The 21998-nt window shown below is 34.8% G+C and overlaps 1 protein-coding gene across 10 annotated transcripts in view; it reads right to left on the minus strand.

The window, feature by feature from the left end:
• QKI (QKI, KH domain containing RNA binding) overlaps nucleotides 1–13620 on the minus strand; it is a 109987-nt gene extending 96367 nt beyond the window's left edge. For all 10 annotated transcript variants that reach the window (XR_002436345.1, XR_002436344.1, XR_002436343.1 and 7 more), the window contains exons 1-2: nucleotides 13545–13620; nucleotides 11030–11172 (exon numbers count right to left, since the gene is read on the minus strand). Coding sequence is in view for 7 of the 10 variants with exons in the window: in XM_021389571.1 (XP_021245246.1) it covers nucleotides 11030–11172; nucleotides 13545–13605 (204 nt within the window). In the remaining 3 variants the exon portion in view is untranslated. The remainder of the gene's footprint in view (nucleotides 1–11029; nucleotides 11173–13544) is intronic.

A 21998-nucleotide genomic window follows, 5' to 3' on the forward strand; every position in this document is an offset into this window, starting at 1 on the left:
TCCCTCAGTGTCAGCCACTTAATGTCCCTTTCACTCCAGTCCACTGACATTCCTCACTGAGCTGACAACAACACCGGCTGGATCAGCAGCTATGAGTACAAGAACACACAACAACAAAGCACAGACCTTATCAGTTACCAGAGAAAAAAGCCATGCCATGTCAAACACAGTCAAGGTGAAAAACATTTTTTTATTTTCAGCTCCTGATCTCAGTTTTACTGTTTCTAAGTTGGGTAACTTTTTACGTATATTACCTTTAGATCTTTAGAGAAACATCAATTTGTTCTTTTAGCATATTTAATTAACACTAGTCTATCGTCGCCTACAAGAAGCTCTTGTTTGTACTGTATTTGTTTGTACTATATGTTTTGCCTCTGTTTTCTCAACGCTTTCCACATATACCAATACAAACTGTGCTAGTTTGTATTGGTCACATTTGCTTTACATTTAAGATCATCTTAAACATTAACCCTTCTCTTCATGCCACAAGTTTAAAAATAATCTTACTAAAGTAGTTTCACTTTCATTCCAAGCGAGAACAAAATAATACCCCTCAAAACCTATTTTATGCTACATGTTCTGTTCGTGTAAAAACACTAATCTAATTACTGTCATATTTTGGAAATAATTGGATTTTAAATTGCTTAGAATTATCAACGTAAGTGAGAAAGCTGTAAAGATAGACAAATTAACAATTTCATGCTTTTAAAATAGAAATCTCTGTTATCATTAGAGGCCCATTTGCAATGATTTAAAAGCCTACAGTACAGTTTGGTAGTTTCCTCCTTTAAGTAGTCATAAAACCCTCTAAACAGTAATTGAAAGATTGTTAACAGAAAGTCTTTCAGGAAACCAGATCCCGTGAACAATCTAATAGTAGGCATGCTTAAGCAAGATAGTGAATAATCTGTTTCATCCTATTCACTAAGATGAGGTTTTCAGAACAGCAAGAAGACATCAGTTTCAATAACACCAGGAGATGAGTAAAAATTGTTCAATTCCATGCTCTACTTGGGAATTGTGACACATTTATCCTGAGAATTAACAAGTCGTGCTCTGGGTAAGTTGGTCTCCAAAATCTAATTGTAGGTTCCAGCAGTGCCCTCCAAGCCTCAGTCTACATCATTAAACTCATATTCCAATAACAAAGGATCCTTAGGATATACAGTCCAACAACTCATTTCCATAATAACACCTTTTAATTAGATGTGACTACATGTGACATTACCCAAGGCACTTAAGTTGGCAATTTTGCTGTACACTGCTTCCTATTCTCAGTAATTAGAAGTGAGAAAGATATGTTTAAATTGGAGCACAATTGCAGATGGTGATACTGTTATTACAAATACTTTGCAGAAATGGAAATTCTTTTACTTAGGGGACACCATTCCCCACCTCTCTCTTTTTTTTTTTTTAATTATCAAGTAAATGCAGTCTTTTTTTTTTTTCTCCCCCCAGAAAGGAAGAGCTGACCAAGCAGAAACACATTTTGAGGCTATACTTAAGTTAATGCTAAGGAAAGATTCTCAGCAACCACTTCATTTCATCTTGCCAATTACTAGAATTTTAGATGTAAAGTTTCACATCAATTTCGCACAGCAGATTTTGTTAAATTGTTTTGTTTTATAATTCCAAGTTTCAAAAATAACTTTGTCACCTTGAGAGGTGAGCAGAAACACAGGTTACGTGCTTCCAAATCAGAAAATCTTGAAGTTGTATTATAAAAATAGTAATATCATATTTTTCTTCAAAAATAGCGCTCTGTCAATTATAAAAATTAAATAAAAACGGTTAAGCACCACACTAAGCAATAGAACAACCAAGCCCAGTACTGCTTTGCTGAAAAACTTAGGAATTTTTTAACGTTTCAGGAAAGAGTGGGAAATTATTTAAACTTCCTAAACATAAACACACTTTTCATGCATCCAGAATTTCATGCCATGAAAGTATTATTTGACAAAATAACATCAAATTATTTCAACAAAATATCTGTAAAAGCAAGCCCCCTCTCAAAACCAAAAAACTAGTTAGGTTATATAGTTAGTAGCCTTTGTGTAATTCTGCTACAAGACATCAAGTGATATACTTTAACCATAAGTAAAAGAAAAAAAGTCTTGTAGCTTCTGAAGTCTATTTGTTCTTGTCCAAATAGTACTTAAAAAAATAGAAACATTTCTTGCTGTTGACCGTATTTCAAATCAGAAATTGAACAACTCCATTCGCCCCCTGGAAAGGTTGTTACAGAAGTGCATGATGTACATCTACAACTCCCAGAATCTCTAACAGTTTGCAAAATCCAAGTCAAGATGCAGAAGCACAGGTCAGAAACGCACAACATACACCCAATTACAGCCCTCTGGATATCTCCACTAGTACTTTCTTCCTCAAAATGGCTTCTGCTAACAATATGGAAGCACCTAACTTCAACTCTGCTCTATCTGTAAGATGGTAGTACACAGACAAAGGCAAAACTGAAAAGGGCCCGTAATGCCTCAGAAAGCTCAACTGGTCAGGAGCATTTAAAGGTACAAGCCTCATCACATCTACACCACAGAATCATGTACCTCAGCTAGCATCAAGCAGCACAGAGCACCAGGTAAAGCTAGCATTACAATTACAGCATTACCTTTACGTATCAAATAATATTGAAACCATCATCCGGAAGATTTTCTGCTAACAAAGTAGCAGCATTATCAACAATTCAAAATTCACTCAAGATTCATTTTTAATTAGCTTCTGCTTTTTACCCAGGAGCTTTTAAAAGGAAGGAGACAAACAAGCATTACATTCTGTCTGTCAAAGGAGACCAACGCAGCTCATTTTCATTGCAGCAGAAAAGGAATTACCTCCCACTTCCCACAGGGAAAAAAAAGCTGATTAAAAAGTTACCATAAAGCTTTGCAACGTGCTTCAGGACCACATGCTAATTTACCTGTTAGCATTAGCTTGCATCTCCAGCCCTATATATGCTACAAAGCCAGATTTCCAGGTCTCTCTCTCTCGTTCAACTTGAGCACTCACTATTACCTTGAAAACGCAGGAAATCCTTCAGAAAGGCTAACAAGCCTTCCAGGTTTCAAGGACATAAATTTGGACTTGAGGAAGGGAAGAAAAAAATAAAAAAATCTTATTTTGGCCCATCTTCAGAAATCGAAACAGATCAAAGTCCAAGAAACACTATTTTAGTATCTGTGTTTTGCAACAGTGGTTTTTTGCTTCTCTTTCAAAGAAAGTGATCTTCACTTTTTTTTAAGTGATCAAGTACAGTCAATTCAAACTGTAAAATTCAAAAAATGATGTTAAGCCATATGACCTGGAAGTTTAATATGTTGATTTGAGTAATATATTCCTTACCATCAGTACTGAAGATATTAAATGGAGACTGATTTGTCACTACTAGTAATCATGATTAAAAAAATCTGCAACAGCAAGACAGCTATTTCATGAAGCATTTACTTATTGAGATCACATGCATTTGGCAGTAAAGAAATAATATCCTGAGAAACTGCTACATATTTAAGACAGTTTTCAGTCAACTTCACTGGTGATCTTCCTAGAGCAAGCAGTCTCTCTAACACTAACAAGATAAAGCTCTCAATGTCCTTTGATACACCAGGTCATAAAGTTTATGCTTAGGACAAACCTGAATTTTTCAAGTCAATACGTTCTGATCATTTAAAAATCACACATCTAAAGTATACTTCTCAAGCATACGTCAGCAGCATAAAGAAACAGAAGCCTTTGAGGGCAGGAGAGGGAACCATCAACTAACAAGAGCAACTTAAAAACCTGAATGTTGTGTGGATGAAGGTACACTACAACAAACCTTCCAGGAAGACAGGGGGCATTAGGGAATATTATGCTATAGAATAAGAGACAATTAACATAAATGCAGGTAAGGTGTAAAAAGAGAACTGAGGATACGTCAACCAGAATTATCTTTTATTTTCATACACAATATTTTAAGGAAACTACTGCACAGTTTCAAGTAAGGTCAGCAAGTTTCAGAAGAAATCAGAGCCTTCACAGAATTAGATTATTATACTCTTCTTAATGAGGAAAAAAACATCCAAACACTTTAAGAGTTGTGCATAAATATTTTGTCAAAGTAATTCTAAGGAAACAACCAAGTCCAACTACTGTTCTTAATGGCTTTAAAACACAGCAGACAGTAATTAAATATACTGAATAGATACATATATCAACCAGATGAATACCTACAAACCAAACAGAATCTGCCATGCAGGCATATCTGTTGAGGTAGCATTTGTCTTTTCCTATAAACTCAAATGTTCAAAACTAAGATAGGTAAGCAACAGTTCCTATAATATAAAACAAAATACAGAAGAAAATAAAGATCTTAATAGAAACTTTATTCGTTAAGCTGGAATTTGTGTACAATCTTTCTCTCAACGATAATCATGGAAATAGGCCAATTAACCTAACAGTATGGGGTGCAAATGCATTGAAAAAAATAATCTTATTCAAGTAAGAAGCAAATACTACAAATGTAAGATTGCATTAAGAATTTGCCTTGACAACTGAAATGTTCTTCAAAATGTCCTACCTCTTTAAAAAATTAACAGTTCACTTTCTTGTTTAAATGACTTCTTTTTTTTCCTGTAATGAATATGCACCTTGAAGGCTTGGGGATAAATTTATTCTGGAAAAAAGTAACAGAACTTAGAGAACCTACTACTGATTCAGCTGCCTTAGGAGCAATTTCTAAACTAAGAAATGTATTTTAAAGACATCTCTACCTTCAACTCTTGTGAGTGCATTTCCATGTTTACTTAATTCTCCAATCCTAGTTAAAGCACACAAGATGCCAACTCACAAAAAAGCTACCAGCAAGTTCCACAGTGTACCCAACTATACCCAACCACTCACAACAGCAAGCAAATATCATTCTGAAGAACTTCCTCCACTCTGTATAAAACCTTCTTCTACTCTAATAAATGTTTGAAACAACAGATTGAACAAAATCCAATTAAAAACAGTGTATTCCATAAATCTCTCTACTCCACAATCTAACTTCCACTATACTTGAACACAACTTTATCTGCACACAACTCTTCTGCATTTTTAGACTTGCAAGAGATACTACACAAAATACGTAGAAGTACTGAGGGAAATCAGGAATAGAAAGCATACACAAACTGACAAAACAAGTTAAAAGCTATAGTACATGACCAACTGGAGCCACGCACCCAGATATTTTTGCAATCCATGAAATAAAGATATTTATGCACATAAAGCACAGAATTCTAGAACATTCAAACAAAAGAGGGTATTAAGATGACAACTCTGATCAAATAAATTGCCCACTGAAAGCCTAACTCTGCAGAGACGATTACAATTGAGAGACCAGCCATAATGAAAGGCACTGTGCAAGCTAAAACAAGCATGATAGACGACTAGTTGACGACTAAGTCTTAAGTTGCTCTTTAAAAAGTTCAATTTGAAACATTCTTTGCAACTGCCAACATTAACCATTTTGAGTAAGGTTAATTTAACTATCTATTCTAACCATAGTCTAAAATTATTATTTCATTCACAGAAAAACAGTAGGTCGTACATACTGTCTGGAGTCATTTTCTAGCCTACTATTCTCCTGCAGTATGTGGTCCCTCCAACTTCTATTAATGGTATACAGGAGGCACCCAATATCTAGCAGTAACTGCTACTGTAAGATGAGAGGACTCTCACCCTTGTGAGTTGGAATTGGATAAAGACTAAACTAGAAAAACAATCCACTACTTTCCAGAAATGTCATACACACACTGGACATATCTGTAAGTTTAATCCTATGATGTTAATTTGAAGAATTTCTTAATATAAGAATCATCACAACAAACATGTACCCTAATAAATCTATTTAAAAGTTAATAAAAATATGAAAGCAAGAATGAAATGTAAGTAATATTAACAGAGAAATTACTATGTAATCTCCTGTCAAATGTAATTGTACTCAATGCTTCAATCGTTAAATATGAGGAAAGAAACTATCACAAGGATGAGGTATGGGCAGAGCTCACTGGCACTGGTGAACTGATGTTGAGCCTGGAATATTACCATCAGAGACTATGGAAGAGGGTTACTTTTTTTTCTTTATTTGTTTTTAAATCTTCAAGGCATCTCAGAAGCTAAAATAAACCTGTTTTGGAGATTTCAAAGGCTTATGTCTGAACCAAATAATGATGCATGTCAACTTTCAAGCAGGGAGCTAGAAAATACCCTAAACAGTAGAGTGCGAACCAGAACTTAAAAGAAAGTTATCTTTCAAAGGGTGAATTAAATTGTCAGTAATGGAAACATACACAATAAAACATTAGGTACAGGAGGAGAAAAGGCTTGTAGATTTCCACTTTGCTAACATCTAAACAAGGGCGATCTTTTTCAATGAATCTGTTCGTCTATTACTTGCAACTAGAGAGTGTAAAACCTCATAAATTTGTGATGTTCCAACTCAAACAAATACTTTATTTTTCAACTTACTACTTTTAGTAGAGCGTTGTTCCAAATATATCATTAGTAAGCAAACTATTTTAGTTCCTTCAAGTATATTTGGTAGTTACATCAGTAGATGACGTTTACCCAAATCTTCCTCAAGCCCCGACGGTTACTCTGTAGATCAAATTTATTTACCAAGAGTTATATTCCCTCCTTCCTTACTACTGCAAGGGTAAACAAGGCTAGCTTTTTTTAGCCTCCTTCCCTGATCATTAGGGAATGAACAGCTTAAATAAAAGAATTAGAACAATAAATAAAGAGGATGTTATCATTTTCCTAATCCATATTAGGGATATTATTAAACTCTGATATTACCAAATTGAAAAAGGATTTAAATGTTTTGTCAGTAAGTTCCCCATAGTAAAATGAATCCCTGTGTTCATCATTCTGTTATACTAATTAAACAGTTTTAACTAAAATGGTCAGAAAGTATGCACAAGCTGTTTATCACTGCTGGCCTTTGAGCTTCAGTATACTCAAAGGACATACTACTTCAGATGCGATAATTACTGAGTTCTTACATTTATACTGAAGAGGCGCAGAAGAGTTCCAACAGAGAATTTCACATTAATCAGAGCTAACAGGGCATTTATTAATAATAAAGCCATGATTATAACAGAAAAACATCTATTCAGTCCAATATTTGTTGGTACTAATTCCAAAAACTGTTTAAATTGGTATCAAAAATTAGTCTCGGCACTTAAAGGGAAATTCAAGCAAAGAAATCATTTATCTGAAGCATAAGAAATGCTAAATACAGCATTAACCATTCACCTACAAACAGTAGCATACCCTCCACTCTTCTGCTTCCTACAAGCTCTAATTTTCCACATATTTCCAGATACACTTTAAAATTGTGATGAAATATATTTTTCCATGAATTGGAAGTCCTTTCTAACTGCAACACCAAAAAGCTAAATGATGATGCAATGATTTAATTGTAGAGAGAACATAATTTAAACCAAAGGGGCAAGTGAAGTACAGCTACTAGAACCTACTCTTCATTCTAAACAATTTGCCTGACACACTTCTGGTGTGCACAAATGTCTCAAGAAAGATAAACAGCCCAAATTTCAGCTTCAAGACTAACATTTCCATAAATATCAAACATCTTCCAAGGACACGATTAAAAATAATATATACATAACAATATGTGTAATTATATTATTGTAGAGTGCCCTGGAAAAAATGAGCCTGACTGCAGATCACCCCAACAGTTATGCAACTTATTAGACTCCGATTACACCATGAAAACTCAACATGACATGCAAAAGTAGATGAGAAATTTTAGTAAGACTTATCACGTTCTTCAAATACTAGTACAGAAGTGCAGACTCTACATAGCCCACATTTAAAAACTACTGGCAGTTTCAGATGAAAATTAATTTCGTAAATTTGAACCTTACATCAACTACGTTCTTACAGTCTAACCCAGAATGAAAGACATTTAATACACACAAAAAAAATTAAGAGACTGAAGAGGATTTTATACGCGTGTTAGATATGTAATTCAAGCTTATATATTGCTTTCTTTGTGTAAGTACTCCAAGAACAGTTAAATAGTAGTAACAAAACAACAGAAGCTATGAAAATACACTGCTTTATTTTTTATAAATACATAGTTGTATGGTTATGTATACATATGTGGAATGCATACAATGCATGCATGCTTGTTAAAAAAGATGACGGACCATTACTTTTATGTCTCATGATTGATTTAGGATTCTGTGCACAAAATTACACTTCAGTACTATTTGGTATCCACTCCAGTCAACTGATCTAGAATCCAGTCAATTGATTTAGAATAACATTAAAATATTACCAGAATGCATGTTTATTAGAGCACCAAAATAGTTTACTTTTGTTTATTTTTGCTTCTGTTTAAAGAAAAATTAAATCTACATCAGAAAACTGTTTCTCATCACTTTTCTCCGAATAACATTTAGGACTACCCAGTTTTACATCTTTGTAAAGTAAACAGTATTGTCAATGGCAAGAGAATGACAGTGATGTAAGGAATTAACTGGATTTATCAGACAAAGTCATTCTGATAGCCTGCATAGCATGTCTTTCTTTCCTGCATCCAATCACAATTTAAGCAACTGCTAAATATGAATAAAAGGCTGAATGCAACGCTGTGCTATTAGCGATTGCTATCAGTAAAATTATCTTTACAAGTAAATTTCATGTTCTCTGAGACAACTTAGAATCACAACACTCCGGACTGAACACTGTACTAGCCTGAATGCTAAGCAAGATATTCCATTCCTAAATTGTAGAAAAGGTTTAAGAGTTGTTCTTGTATACACTGACATATTCTCGTTCTTAACTAATTATCAAGGCTGAGCAGATCCTCATTCTGAGCCAGGAACAAATACAGACATACAACAGGTAGGCAACAAGAACACACAGAAAATGCAGGAATTGGCTTCCCATTTAAGCATAGATTGCAGAGTACAACACTCAGAACCTATCCAGAAAAATACACTCATCTCTACCAAGCTGAAGTGATAGTCTAATAGCATATAATAATACCTAGCATGGGCGGAGGCAAGTTCTACTAAACTGATGCCACCATGACTGAAACAAGCAGTGCCTGACTGAACAAACTGTATTGCTTTTTCTTCAAGCACAGGACTGAGAAAGCTCAAACTTACTGTTCTTTTCCTGGTTTAAAGAAGATAGTCACAAACAAGCTCAGAAATATCAGAAAGCATTTGAGCTAGCTTAAGGATTTGTTAGTGACAAGCAAAAGAGTAGTGACAGAAGTTTCATGTTTTCTATCAAACTTTTCACATTATCTCACAAGAACCAACTACCTTTTTATTGCAGGTCATACATATTCAAAGCACAAGCCTCTCCAACTTCTGAATTTCCAAGAGCTTAATAAAATAATTTAGCAATCATTTCAAAGCATTCTTCTGAAGGCAAACGAAGAGGTAGCCACAGCTAGAGTCAGGAAATCCTACAGACAAAGTTACATAAGTGTTTTATCAGTACTACAGACAACCTCTTCCCTGCTTATTTACAACGTATTTGACAACTGCCAGACAAACGCTGAGCTACCGCACCCTTGATGTCTGGAAGAAAAGCCTAATCATCAGTACAACTCCTTTTTATTCCTTCTACCTCATAATTCTAGTAGATCAAGCATCAAGTTCTGTAAAAACTGCAAATGATAGTTAAGGTAGCTATTCACAAATGATACACTTTACAATCATTAAATGAAAAGATTTTAACAAATAAGCTATGTTTTAAAAAGACATTAACTAGTATAAACCTAAGCCATGTACACATATCTAAATAAAAAGTTAATTTTACAGAACAACTGTATTACACAGCTCCTCTCAAAGATCTAGAATTCCAACTAGTTTTGAAATAATTAGTGTTTTTTTAGCAGGGATATGGATAAGCATATGTATATGCATACATATAGGCAGATAGATATGAATATATATATACTTAATTTGGAAGAATAAAGAAAGGAGAGGGAAGAGACATGTTCTTACTGTCAATACAAATTCTTTAAACAGGTATTTTAATTCAGAAGCAATAAACCAACTTTGTGAAGACTGTAAAGGGAGACTCGTCTGAACATTCAGTTTTGAATAGTGACTTGCACTTAACTTTCTAATGAGGTTTTACTTAAAGACCTAAATATTCTAAGCAGCATTAAAATATTAATTTTGTAGAGTTGAATCTAATAACAATACAAAGAAAAGCCAAGAAATACCACAGGTGTTGTTACATCCATTATTTGCTGTTCTGTGCTTTCTTCCATTTTTATATAACTTCAGTGTGCAAATGCCTCATTTAAACCCTATGCTTCCCTACTTCAACTCCTGTACAAGGAGGAAGTAACAATTTCCTGTCAATGATTAAAGAAAATGGATGGGGTTCATTTTGACAGGACTATCTTCCAGGCTGTTTTAAGAAATTATTCAGACCAGAGAGTTCTAAATATTTCCCGTTAAATGAAACCATTCTCCCTCAAAATGCTACACATGCGAAAGAACAGCTGACCCAATGGAAACTCTAACAGTTGAATGCATGCAAGAAACTTTGCCTAAGGGAAAATTCTATATGCAAAAGAACTGGTTACATAGGTACGTGACTAACAGTAGTATCATCTCTAAGAGGCATCTAGGGGTGCCTTGGTGAAATACTGACTTTCAGAGTAATACTAAGAGGAAAGTACATGGTCCAAGGAAAGTATATGGTCCAAGAACTACTTCCCCCACAAAACTCACTACACAGTTTCTCAGGACTGACAGTATTGAAGGAACAAGACAATTCAGATTGTAGATACGGAAAATTACAATCCACACAGCCTCCAACCACTCACCTTTTGCTTTACTACGTATCAAGCCACCAAGCAGTACATACACAGCTTTCCTAAGAAGTATCTTGTCAAAAACAATTCAGAGCGATCCAAGGGTGGCACCACAGGAAATTTACATTTAGAGATGACCACAAGGATCAAGAAATAATTTAGGGACTAAAAAGATATACTTACATCTGGATATTCTTTTACAGGCACATATAGTTTCTCTTGTAACTGTACAATAGGTCCCACAGCATCTGGTAATTCTGCACTTCTCTTCTCCGTACTACCATTTAATGTGTCGTTATACATGTCTTTCCGTACTCTGCTAATTTCTGTGGGGGGAAAAACGTATATTATGTATTAAATACAGTAACAGTTCATAATCTATCATGACAATCTTCTCTTTTTAATTTCTCCCAATCTCACTGTCATTTTCTTCCTTTCTAAATGAGCATTACTACTAAGATGAAACACAAATCTACTTCTTCATTGCAGCAGATATCTTAAGCACTTTCTCCATGACTGTAAATTTGCTGCCTACTCAGTCCTATTTATGAAATTCAACTATTCAAGTAACAATTATCTGCAAGCTCCTGAAAACTTACAAAACTGTTCACTATTTTATAAGTATACAATAGTTGTTTACATACTTATTACAGTCAAGCTTCTAGGAAGAAAATAATTGAAGAGGAAAAAAGAGGGGAAAAAGGGGACAGCAGAGAAGATAAGAGAGCAGCAGAGAAATCTAACAGTGAAGAAAGATAGAAAAAAATAACAAAAATAATTGCTAGTTCAACTACAGCATTTGGAGATGAAATGGTGCATCTGAGCAACAAGAAACCTGACAGTTCAAGTAAGCAGTTACTGAGCACACGATGCAACAGCAAACTAGTGAACAGTTCTAGTGACAATCCCCCAGTGAGATGAAACAGTGAGCTGGGCTACCCCTATACACTTAAACATATAAGCTTGTAAAATATATATATATACTCATATATTTTTTCTCTCTCTAATATATATAATGTCCTATTTCTTCATTGCAAATAAATGAAAAACTCATGGACATCAATCACATCATTAGGGAATGTCATAAGTGGTGTTCTAAGAACCGTTTCTGCCAATTACATCTGTATTACATATGTCTCCAGATGTTATATTTACTTACAAAATAAAGTTGAGTAGATATCAACAAGGTTATTGAAACAAATGATTTTGTTCAAATTCAGGTTAATTTCACTGAACTTTAACTTCATTTGAGAACAGACAGTTTTCTCTTGTTTAATCAAACAGCATATTTAACAAGACCTTATACTTAATTTCTTGTACTATTAAAATAGCATTTAATCGCTGCTATACAAATAAAATAAGAAACAGTTCATAACTTACTAAACCACAACTAGTATAAAAAAATTTATCAATGAGTTTATTCCAGTATCACTGAAGAATTGCTTAGATCTCATGCATCACCTAACCAAACTGAAAGTTAAAATTTAAGCAAGCATTACTGCCAAATCAGTAAGATTAAGACTTAAAGTATGGGTTGTAAAGTAAAAGCAGATATTCAATAATTTCATTATTTTACTCAGAATTCAGAATTGTTACATCTGCTTTCAAAATGTTCACAATTAAAGCAAAATTGAAAAAAAAACAGAAATTTTATTTTAATATGAACAGAGGAAGTCACAGAAACAAGAAGTCACTTTAATCTCTGGGAAACAAAAGATTACAAGAACTTGTTTCACAATCAAGGTTTTGTGCCAAATAATTTACAGCTGAGATTCCACCACTTGAAAAGCTGGGGGGGGGGAAGGGAGCCTGCGTAATGACAAGTAAGTTTCTTAAACGCAGCAGACCTCGTTTTCAAGCAAATTATTCTGAATTAATTCCAACAAACGTACTCTGCGTATTCAAGAACAAGCTGTTTCTCCACTAGAAACTCACATACTCAATCACGGATACTGTACAGCAATTTGGTGGTTAACACCTGTTTAGTATGGAGAACACAAATTTCATCATCATATAATCATAGCTCATGGAAAAAAATCCACAGCTTCATCTACACTCACAGTTTTGGCAACAGGTACAAAAATCCTCAGGACTACAAGCAGTATTTATACTGGCTTCAGCATACAAAGAAATTCTTCAACGCATCCCTTTGAACAAATATTATTATCTTTTGGCAGACTCAGTTTTCTTTTCATTCTCTTCAGATTTTCCATTAACTTCCACTACACTCAAACAGGCTATGCAGTCTGCCTAGGTTTTTCCGTCTAAGAAGTAACATGGTCCTTTTTATTTGTATTTGGCAGCTACAGAGTAGTCGCACTGAAAAATTCATTTTAAATTGTATCATTCATGTATAACACAAGCACTAACATTAGATTTCCTAGTTTTCACACACAAAAAAAATATACAAAAAAAAAATACACACCGAAAAACACAAACAAGCATATTTTAATCTTTGCCTTGCAAATACTTGTATGTCACAGCTGTGGCACAAAAGAACCAAACATTCAGAGCACACACACAGAGTACGATAAGCCGACTTGAGAACTACCACTGAACGCTGGCTTTTGTTAAACCCAAGTCATTTATCATGCCTCAAATGTTACACGCAGCTAATGCATCAATCAACTTAAGATCTTCTATTCCATGACGGGACCAGACACTGTATAGCTAGAGCTAGGCTTTTGTCTTCTCTCACCATGTTCAAGCCGTCGCAAACAGTAACAAACATCAGGACAGGGATAGTCAACTGCATCCATTCAGCTTTATCATTGGCTCCTCACATGTTATTCTGTCTTCTCCTTGAGCTTTTATCTTCTTTTCTTGTCTCAGACACTTTTCCCAAGATTTCAGAAGAAATATTCAGCAATGATAGGTAAAATAACAACAATGGTTTTCCAATATTTCTTCAATGGCTGATCAAGTCCACAAACTCCTCTTTTGTCAAACCACTGTCTAGGAGTGTCTAGGAGCATCTTTTCACTTGTATAGTATTTAGAAGAATCAAAGACCTATTTCCTAAATTATAACCTCACTCTCATCCATTCTCTGCCATTCTGCTGATTTCTTTCACACATTTCCTTCACATCATTGGTTTTAGCTATCAGTGAAACTATTTTCCATCCTAACTTGTTAGCCCAGCCTACCCACAAGCACTCTCCCAAATACTCAACTCTAGACATTTTCTTCCCCCCCCACTTTTAAGACTAATGGTGGATATGACACCTGCTTCTTGTTCAATCACACTACTTGTCTTAAGAGCCTTCAAGTCCATACACAAAGTATAGAATTTTGATCACATGATTTCACTCCTCTCCATTAAACTAAAATCAAGCTTTTAAGTTCTTTGCTATCTTGCAACTGTGCCAGTTATTTTAAGCAGTTCTACTACCCTATCTACTGATAGATTTTTTTTACCCTATCTACTGATAGATTTTTCCAAAATCTCCAATAAAAGTTTAACTGGAAGTGCATGAATATTCCAGAACACCCCATCAGTAGCATATCAGAAAAAAAGGTAGAAACTCCATTCTCTTCTTACCTCTAGCCTAGTATCACAGTTTCACTCTATTCTGAAATGCTTAAAAATAGGAGGAACAGTACACAAGTAGGAAAGTCACATCCTCCAAGCACACCTTTTTGTATTTTATCAATGTGATCACAAAACAAAGATAAAGTAAGAGAAACTCAAGGAAACAGACTTTTATTTCAGTTTATTTCATATAACTTCTCACAGACTACCAAACAGGTATTTCTATCTTTCCTTCTCAAAAGCTTCTTTGGCATGTGTCTTATGAAATCACACTTCCCCAGTTCATAAGCAAGGCTTTGGCTTCTCCACAAATTCTTGCACCATAGTATCTCACAGGAAGCCAACTGATTAGAAAATAAGGCAAGCTTTATTTTCAATGTCAACATCTAAGTACAGTTCTAACTGCTTTATCCTAACATCATAGTGGTAATTATGTTCTACAGCACTCTAGGGATTTAAGTCAGTTATTAAGGAGAGATACTTAATTACGGCAGCAGATAGGGCTAAAAAAAAAAAGCATACAGCAGCTTCACTATACTTCTAAAACTGATGAACTCTGCTGATGTAGTAACATACCACACTTTGAAAAGATCTAAGCACCTACCTCTACTGTGAACAGAAGTAGAAACTCTCATGAAGAATTCCAAAATTCACATTATTAACCTTTAACAACAGTCTGTTCCTTCTTTAAAAATGACTTAAGTTCAGCAGAAAACGATGGATTTGTCTTGCTCGCAGCAGAACACTGGAGGAACGGGCTTAGAGAAAGATAAACTGGTTCCAATATGATTATCTTGTTCTACCTTAATATGGCATGACATAGTCACCTATCGTAGCAATGACACATTCTTGTTCAGAAGAACATTATTCTCCTTGTGTCCCTGAGAACTATGCAAGTAATCCTTTCTTTCATCTACTCACAGTATTTTTCATTCCAATACCCAAGATACAATCTAAAGCAGGACACATTCTTTATTCCAACTACACTTGTCTACAGATGCATACTTTTTGGATTTCTTCATGCTACATAATCAAAAACTATTCTTCCCTCTTGAGAACATGAAGGAATGTGTTCAGCTAAACGTTTGTCACCCCGTTAAAAGCCACCAAAAAGTTATTGCTTCCTAGTATTCCCTTTGCGGAAGGAAGACTTAGCAAAGGTATTCAAGACTGTACTACCACAAAGTGAACAGGGCTAACAAACCTCTTAGTAACAAGATGCAGCATAGAAAGCCACCAAAAAGGTTCACATTCTTCCTCTCTCTTTCCTTTCAGGGTTGCAAATGGCCACAGAAGAGTCACATCTGCCATTCTTGATTTTTACAGTGCACAGCAAGTGTGGGTGGAACAAACCAATTGCCAAAATCAGTTTGAGATTCAGAATGAATAAAAAGATTAGCCATCTCATGACTCAAGCCAACATACTTTCATGAGGAAGCAAAGCTTGACAGAGTTGAAGATTTCCAATCATAAGCTAGTTTTATATGGAAAGGCAAAAAAAAAAAAAAAACTTTAAAAAGCTAAATCTTTAAGAGGAATGGTGCAGGGAAAATAAAGTAATGTTCATAAGGCTAAAATGTATAAGATACTTGGGCTTTAGTGATGGATCATTCCATTTCAGGTTTGTATTTGCTCAAAGAAAGTAAGTTATGCCTGAAATAGCAATGACATCAAACTTTTAAGCACAGCATAATTTCATGTATTTAGACATGAAAATATCACTCTAATAGCTAATTTGGTTCTTACAGACCACAACACACTAAGAACACACAAAATGCTTTCAATATTTTCTCAATAATTTTTGTGAAAAATAAACAATTCTGAAGGTTATCAGAATACTTCGATAGTTCGATAGTGACCTGCATTAATTAAGCTGGGGAGCAGGCTGGAAAAACAACTCACACACAAAGAAAAAAGCATCTGCATTTCAGATTTCAATTCATCCGGTAATGCCTTGTCTCTAGCAATGCCTTGAACTCTAGTTCCTTCTTCTTTCTTCCTCTGAGCTCAATCTAGCAGTACTTTTTTGATGATTAAACTGCCACACCAATGATAAGTGGGCTGCACTTTCAACAATTTGTCAGCACTCTCAGTATCAAAATTCAGTCATTTCTTTTGCAAGAAGAACCTACAAAATGCCTTCTCTTGTGGGCAGTTGTAAGGTTTGCAACAAACTGACTTCAAAAACAAATACAGCATGCTTATCCTTTCTCTTTGTAGAAATGAAAAAAGAAAGTTTTAAAGCGTTTTATTATTGGTGGAACAACAAAACTCCAGTGTTTCCTAATTTTATAGCTTTAATATGCTTACTTAGCAAAGAAGTAGTTGTTTTTATTCACCACAATTTTAACAGTCGTCACTGTAAACAGCAGTGTTGTTTGCTGCTACTGCTGATGCAGCAGAAATGGCAGTGCTAGCAAAGAACCAAGTAATTTTTAATATTCCGCCACATGAGCTTGTACCACGCATGCATCATCAGTATAGACATTAAATGTTGCACAGGCATTTATTCTACCCATCCACAACTATTTATCAGAAAAATGTCTGAGAATTAGGCAAACAAGGTTCCTATAATCTTTCCTTCCGAAATTAATTCACAGGAAAACCTTGGATTTTAGGCAAAGAGATCATGTTTGAACATCTAGCATCAAAGATGAGAAAACAGACATATAGACAACAGTCCACTTCTGATATATTTTTGTACAGGAGCAGTTTTGGTTTAGAACATGACATGGAACTGACGTGATCTGGCAAATTCAGAACAGGCTTACGCACTTGTTTCCACCTTCTAAAACTTCCTCTTATGTTATTGAATACAATGGTATACAAAAATGACCAGAACAAATCTGATCACAAGTCTATCAACCCCCTAATACATCTGACAGTGGCAATCCGCAAACACTTCAGAAAATAATACAAATAAGATTAAATCTAGTATCTTCCTTGTTTTGATAAACTCTGAAAGCTAAATGTTTGAGATGAAGTTCCATGTTTCTTCATATACCTGTATGCTTCAATAAATAAATTTAACATCAACAACAGTTTGAAAGTTCCTAACAGGATAGTTAAAAGAGCCCTTCCACAAGCTGCTTGCAGTCTTCAACTACCGTCATCTAGTAATCGATGTATAATACTCATCCACACTCAAATGACTATCTTTGTACAACTGAAAGACTCTTGAGTTGAATCATTAGCTAGTAGACACAAACCAGTACATCTAAACTAAGAGTTAAAGAAATTCACTGTTTCTGAAGCAAGTATTAAAATCAGAAAAACGAATCCAGAACATTCAGCTCTTTGCTAAGTGTCAGCATTATTAGAATAAACTTACACAGTAACTCAGAGTACACAAACATAAACTGTCTGCTTGTAACAAAATTTTCTATCAACACAGGTTAAATTAACAGAGTCAACTGACAGAATTTTTCCACTAGTAAAGTCCATCAGAACAGCACGACCGCTTTAGTGGATCTGAAAGATCACATTCATATCAGGCTTACTTACTATAAAAATCTTTTACTCCAGTTCTCTTTATAGCAAGTTACACAAATACTTAGTTTTAAGCAGAGTGGCTATGCATACTTCATGCTGCTACATTTATTCTACTTTCCCCTCTACCTCCATCCCATTTTCACAGCCATTAGCTGGAATCAAATGATTACTATGTACACTTATTAACAACTTGGATGTCTTTGATGCAGGAGAATCAGCAGTAATAAAATTCTGCCCAAACAACCAATCACAATCATAAAGATAGAAAAAAAGAGCCATCCACTTTATTAGAAAATTTTAACTCCACTCTAACTTCAACCCTCTCATCCACAGTGAAGTCAATCAGCTGTCCAAACCCTACAGGTATTTTCCACAAATGAAATAAATTGTATTTACCTTGAGCAACAATGAAGTCGTGGACTGGCACGTTCTCCAGTTAAAGCAAGACCTGCACTCACTCAAAGTATACTGAGCACTTCAGAAAATAATACTCTGATCCTCATCACAACCTGCTCTATGCATCTGTACAGAAAACCCACACACTGTGCTACCCTATGAGTTACATGCAAGGAGTGCCTGAAAGTAAAAGGCAAGATACAACTTCACACTCTTTAAAGCAAAACAAATTCATTTAAAGGAACTCCTGCTTTAGACTCTCAAAAATAGAGAATTTGAAGTTAAATGGAAAAGAACTAAGATTCTGATGGAGTTATTTAAGTATCAGTTTTGTTGCTTGAACTGACAGGAAATCAAGTAGTGAAAGCTACTGACAAAAACTACTTGAAGGAACCAAATTTGATTCCTTCCTCCTTTCCAATGTGCATCCTAATGGTAACCACTTTCATGGAACGATATTAAGTAGGTTATTTTCTACAACCACTCTCCGCAGTCAGCAGTTGCAAAAGAAATTTCCAATTGCTAATGCAGTCTTTGCCTTTTGTATTAGAGGAACCTTCTACAACACATGCACACAGTGACCACTTCATACATCAAGAGTTACATACCTGGCCATAATTCTTTGTCAGTGAATAAAGAAGCATAATTTTTCAGCATTACCTAATTAGTTAAGAACTAAAATTATGTATTCTTCATAAAAAGTTATATTAAACGGCTACTGAGATGTTGATGAAGAGCCTTTATCATCATGGATTTGAGCGCTAGGTTTTTGTACCTCTGATGAAGTATTATTTCATAAGAGGCTGAGCCAACAGCTCACTTCAACTGGAATCTAATCCATTTGAAAAGGACAGACTAGCTCTTCTCATCCCATGTTTTCTTCCTTTCCCCCACCTTTTTCATATTTTTTAAATTGGTCATGTACAACAGAAACACAATCCTAATTTTTAAATATCGTCTTCTCTGTCACATGGCTTTGTCTTGTTCTGCCCTATGTTAGTATGAAAATGTGACTTTTAATCACAAGACAAAAAGGAAGTAAAAATTTTGGTTGACAAGTGCTAACGCTGACATCAACAAGCTAGTCATCAACCACATCAAAAACATTTAACCATTGCACTGCAGTGACTTCAAAGACATTATCAAGATACATATTGCAACTTAGAATACTTAAAAGTTTTTTTTGAAGACTCCTCAAGCTAGGCAGTAAATAATAAATCTCTGCTTAATCACAAGGAAGTCTTTATTAACCGAATACAAAAGCAACAATGCAGCTTAAGAAAGTTAATAACACAGATATCCAATCCACATCCCTAAATCAATTATTTCCAATTTGTGGAAAAGATTATACATTCCTAACATAACCCTTAATACTTAAGTTACAACGCTTAATTTTTACAGACATCAATTCTTAGCATAACAGCAGTCAAATATTCCTTTATGTGATTAACTGTTGGCTTTATCTATCCAGTTGTTCAAGAACCAAAGTTGTTTTAAATTTGGTCTTAGTAAGCTGAGAAGGCTTCAGAGGAGATGGCCAACAAAACAAGTTATAGGACCTGAACAAACAGAAGAACAATTATTTTTTTTAAGCCTAGATGTCCAAACTGCTGATATTGGTGAGATAATGGAACTTATTAGCCAAGTTATCTGAATGGAAGAGTTCAAAGAAAAACTTTGGAAGGAGAAGGAAAGCTGGAAACTCACTTGGAACTACAATAAGCAAACAGGTAACTTGTGCAGGAAAAGGCCTCAAAACTGAGTTCAAGAATATTCCAGTTGGAAACACTGGTCAAATTTTACTACTATGACAAATTTGAGAAATGTTGAAAATGTTTTCTTAGTCTAGCACAGTCTAAAAGAGAGTGCCGAGGGAAACAGAGCAGTGCTAATTTGAGTTTCATTTTCAACACTCTGCATGGAACTTAGTTAAATGGAAGTTCCTAGAAAAACTCTTCAAGGCATGACCTAAAATAAAAGTGACAACAGCTGTGCTAGAAGTAGAACTACCTAAAAGGAGGTTGACCAGAGATGGAAGAAAATCTTGTAAGGGATGAAGTACACCTCTAAAAATGAATTAATGAAAGTGCAACCTCACTCTGATTAACAACTGAATGGTGCAAAACTAGAATGTTGTTTCCTGCTAACCCTTCCTCCTCCCCCGCCCCCCAGTAAAATAACTTTGTTTGAAAGGGACAGGATGGAATCACAAACCTAACACTGGAACAGCATCTCAATTGATACAGCTCCATGTGGTATTTTTAACAAAGAATGCAAGTACATGAACTCTATTAAAATTCTCTATACAATTCTGGTGAGCCACATCCAGAAAAAAGATCCATACTTAAGATATGGATCATGTAGAAATACAAGAAAAAATAAAAAGGCTTGAAAGAAAGAAAAAAAGATTAACAAGAGGACTGCCCATTCCCATACACTGACAACTGCTGCCAGTATGAGGGTTCAAAGGCCAAAAACAGCTTAAAATTAAACAGATTCAAACTGGCCACTGGTTAAATCTACCAATAAAAGAAATTCTCAATCTGAGAGATATGATTCTGAAGATGTAAGATTCTGTAACGATGTAAGAGAAAAAAATACTAAAACCGCATTTAACCATTTTCAGATCATGTATATGATATATAGCCTGGGATAGGGATTCCTTACAAAAACAGTCTTAAATTACACCAAATTAAACACGCAATATACCAAGAAAATAATTCTCTATGCAGAGGATCTATGAAACTGCTGTGACCCACTCTCATAATAGGAATAGTAAACTTAAGATACTGAACATCTTTTTATTTCAGGCACCAGTCTTAAAAAGAATCCATTAAAAACACTGTATGTTAATGGGTAAAGTTTTAACTTACTACAAATTGTAGTTAATTATACACGTACAATAAGTGACAAAACTTCATACAAGAAATATAGCTAGTTGAAAAATTCAGCAATTTAATTACGGCAAGACTAAATACTATAACCAAGATGTTGAAAGGATGAAAAAAGTGCCTGCATTTATGCTAAGTACTGCCTAGCATGAAGACAATAGTACTACTTGAAGACTGTTACCAAGTTCTCATATTAACAAGTGCTGAACAACTTCAGTTTCACACTGAAGTAAGATAACCAGTCAACTTTGGAAAGTTGCTCATTTTCATCAACCTTAAGGGAGGAAAAAAAAAACCCATGCCTGATTTCACGGCAAATGCATACATCTGAATAATCTTCTAGAAGACAAATCTACGTATGCAAGGTTTTGAAACCTGGCAACAACAGAACTAAACCTTACATGAACTGAGAGCTAACTTCAAGGTCAAAATAATTTTTAAAAATTGGCTAATGTTTTCAATTATTTCTACTAAACCTGAGTATTTTTCCAGACTTAAACATGAGTTGAAACGAAGAGATTTATAGTATACTAATCTTGCTGTTATCCATCCTTTTGTCCCATGCATTAGTTCAGACATCTGACTCAACACAATACTAGCAGGCAGGAAATCAGCAAGGCAACAAACTCTTTCTAAGCATGCACAGCCAGCAAAACTTTAATGAAGAGAATCAACTATCACTAAAGCACAATAAATCGAGAAACAAAAATATTGCTACTTCAGTATGTTACTGCAATGAAACTTACTGTTATTTGTCCTGTTTTATTTACTTTTATTTCACATAATATATGGAACATTCCACTTAATTTGCGGTTGGGTATGTTAAAACATACTTAGCTCA

Source organism: Numida meleagris, chromosome 3, assembly GCF_002078875.1.
Source record: "Numida meleagris isolate 19003 breed g44 Domestic line chromosome 3, NumMel1.0, whole genome shotgun sequence".
NCBI classification, from domain to species: domain Eukaryota; kingdom Metazoa; phylum Chordata; class Aves; order Galliformes; family Numididae; genus Numida; species Numida meleagris.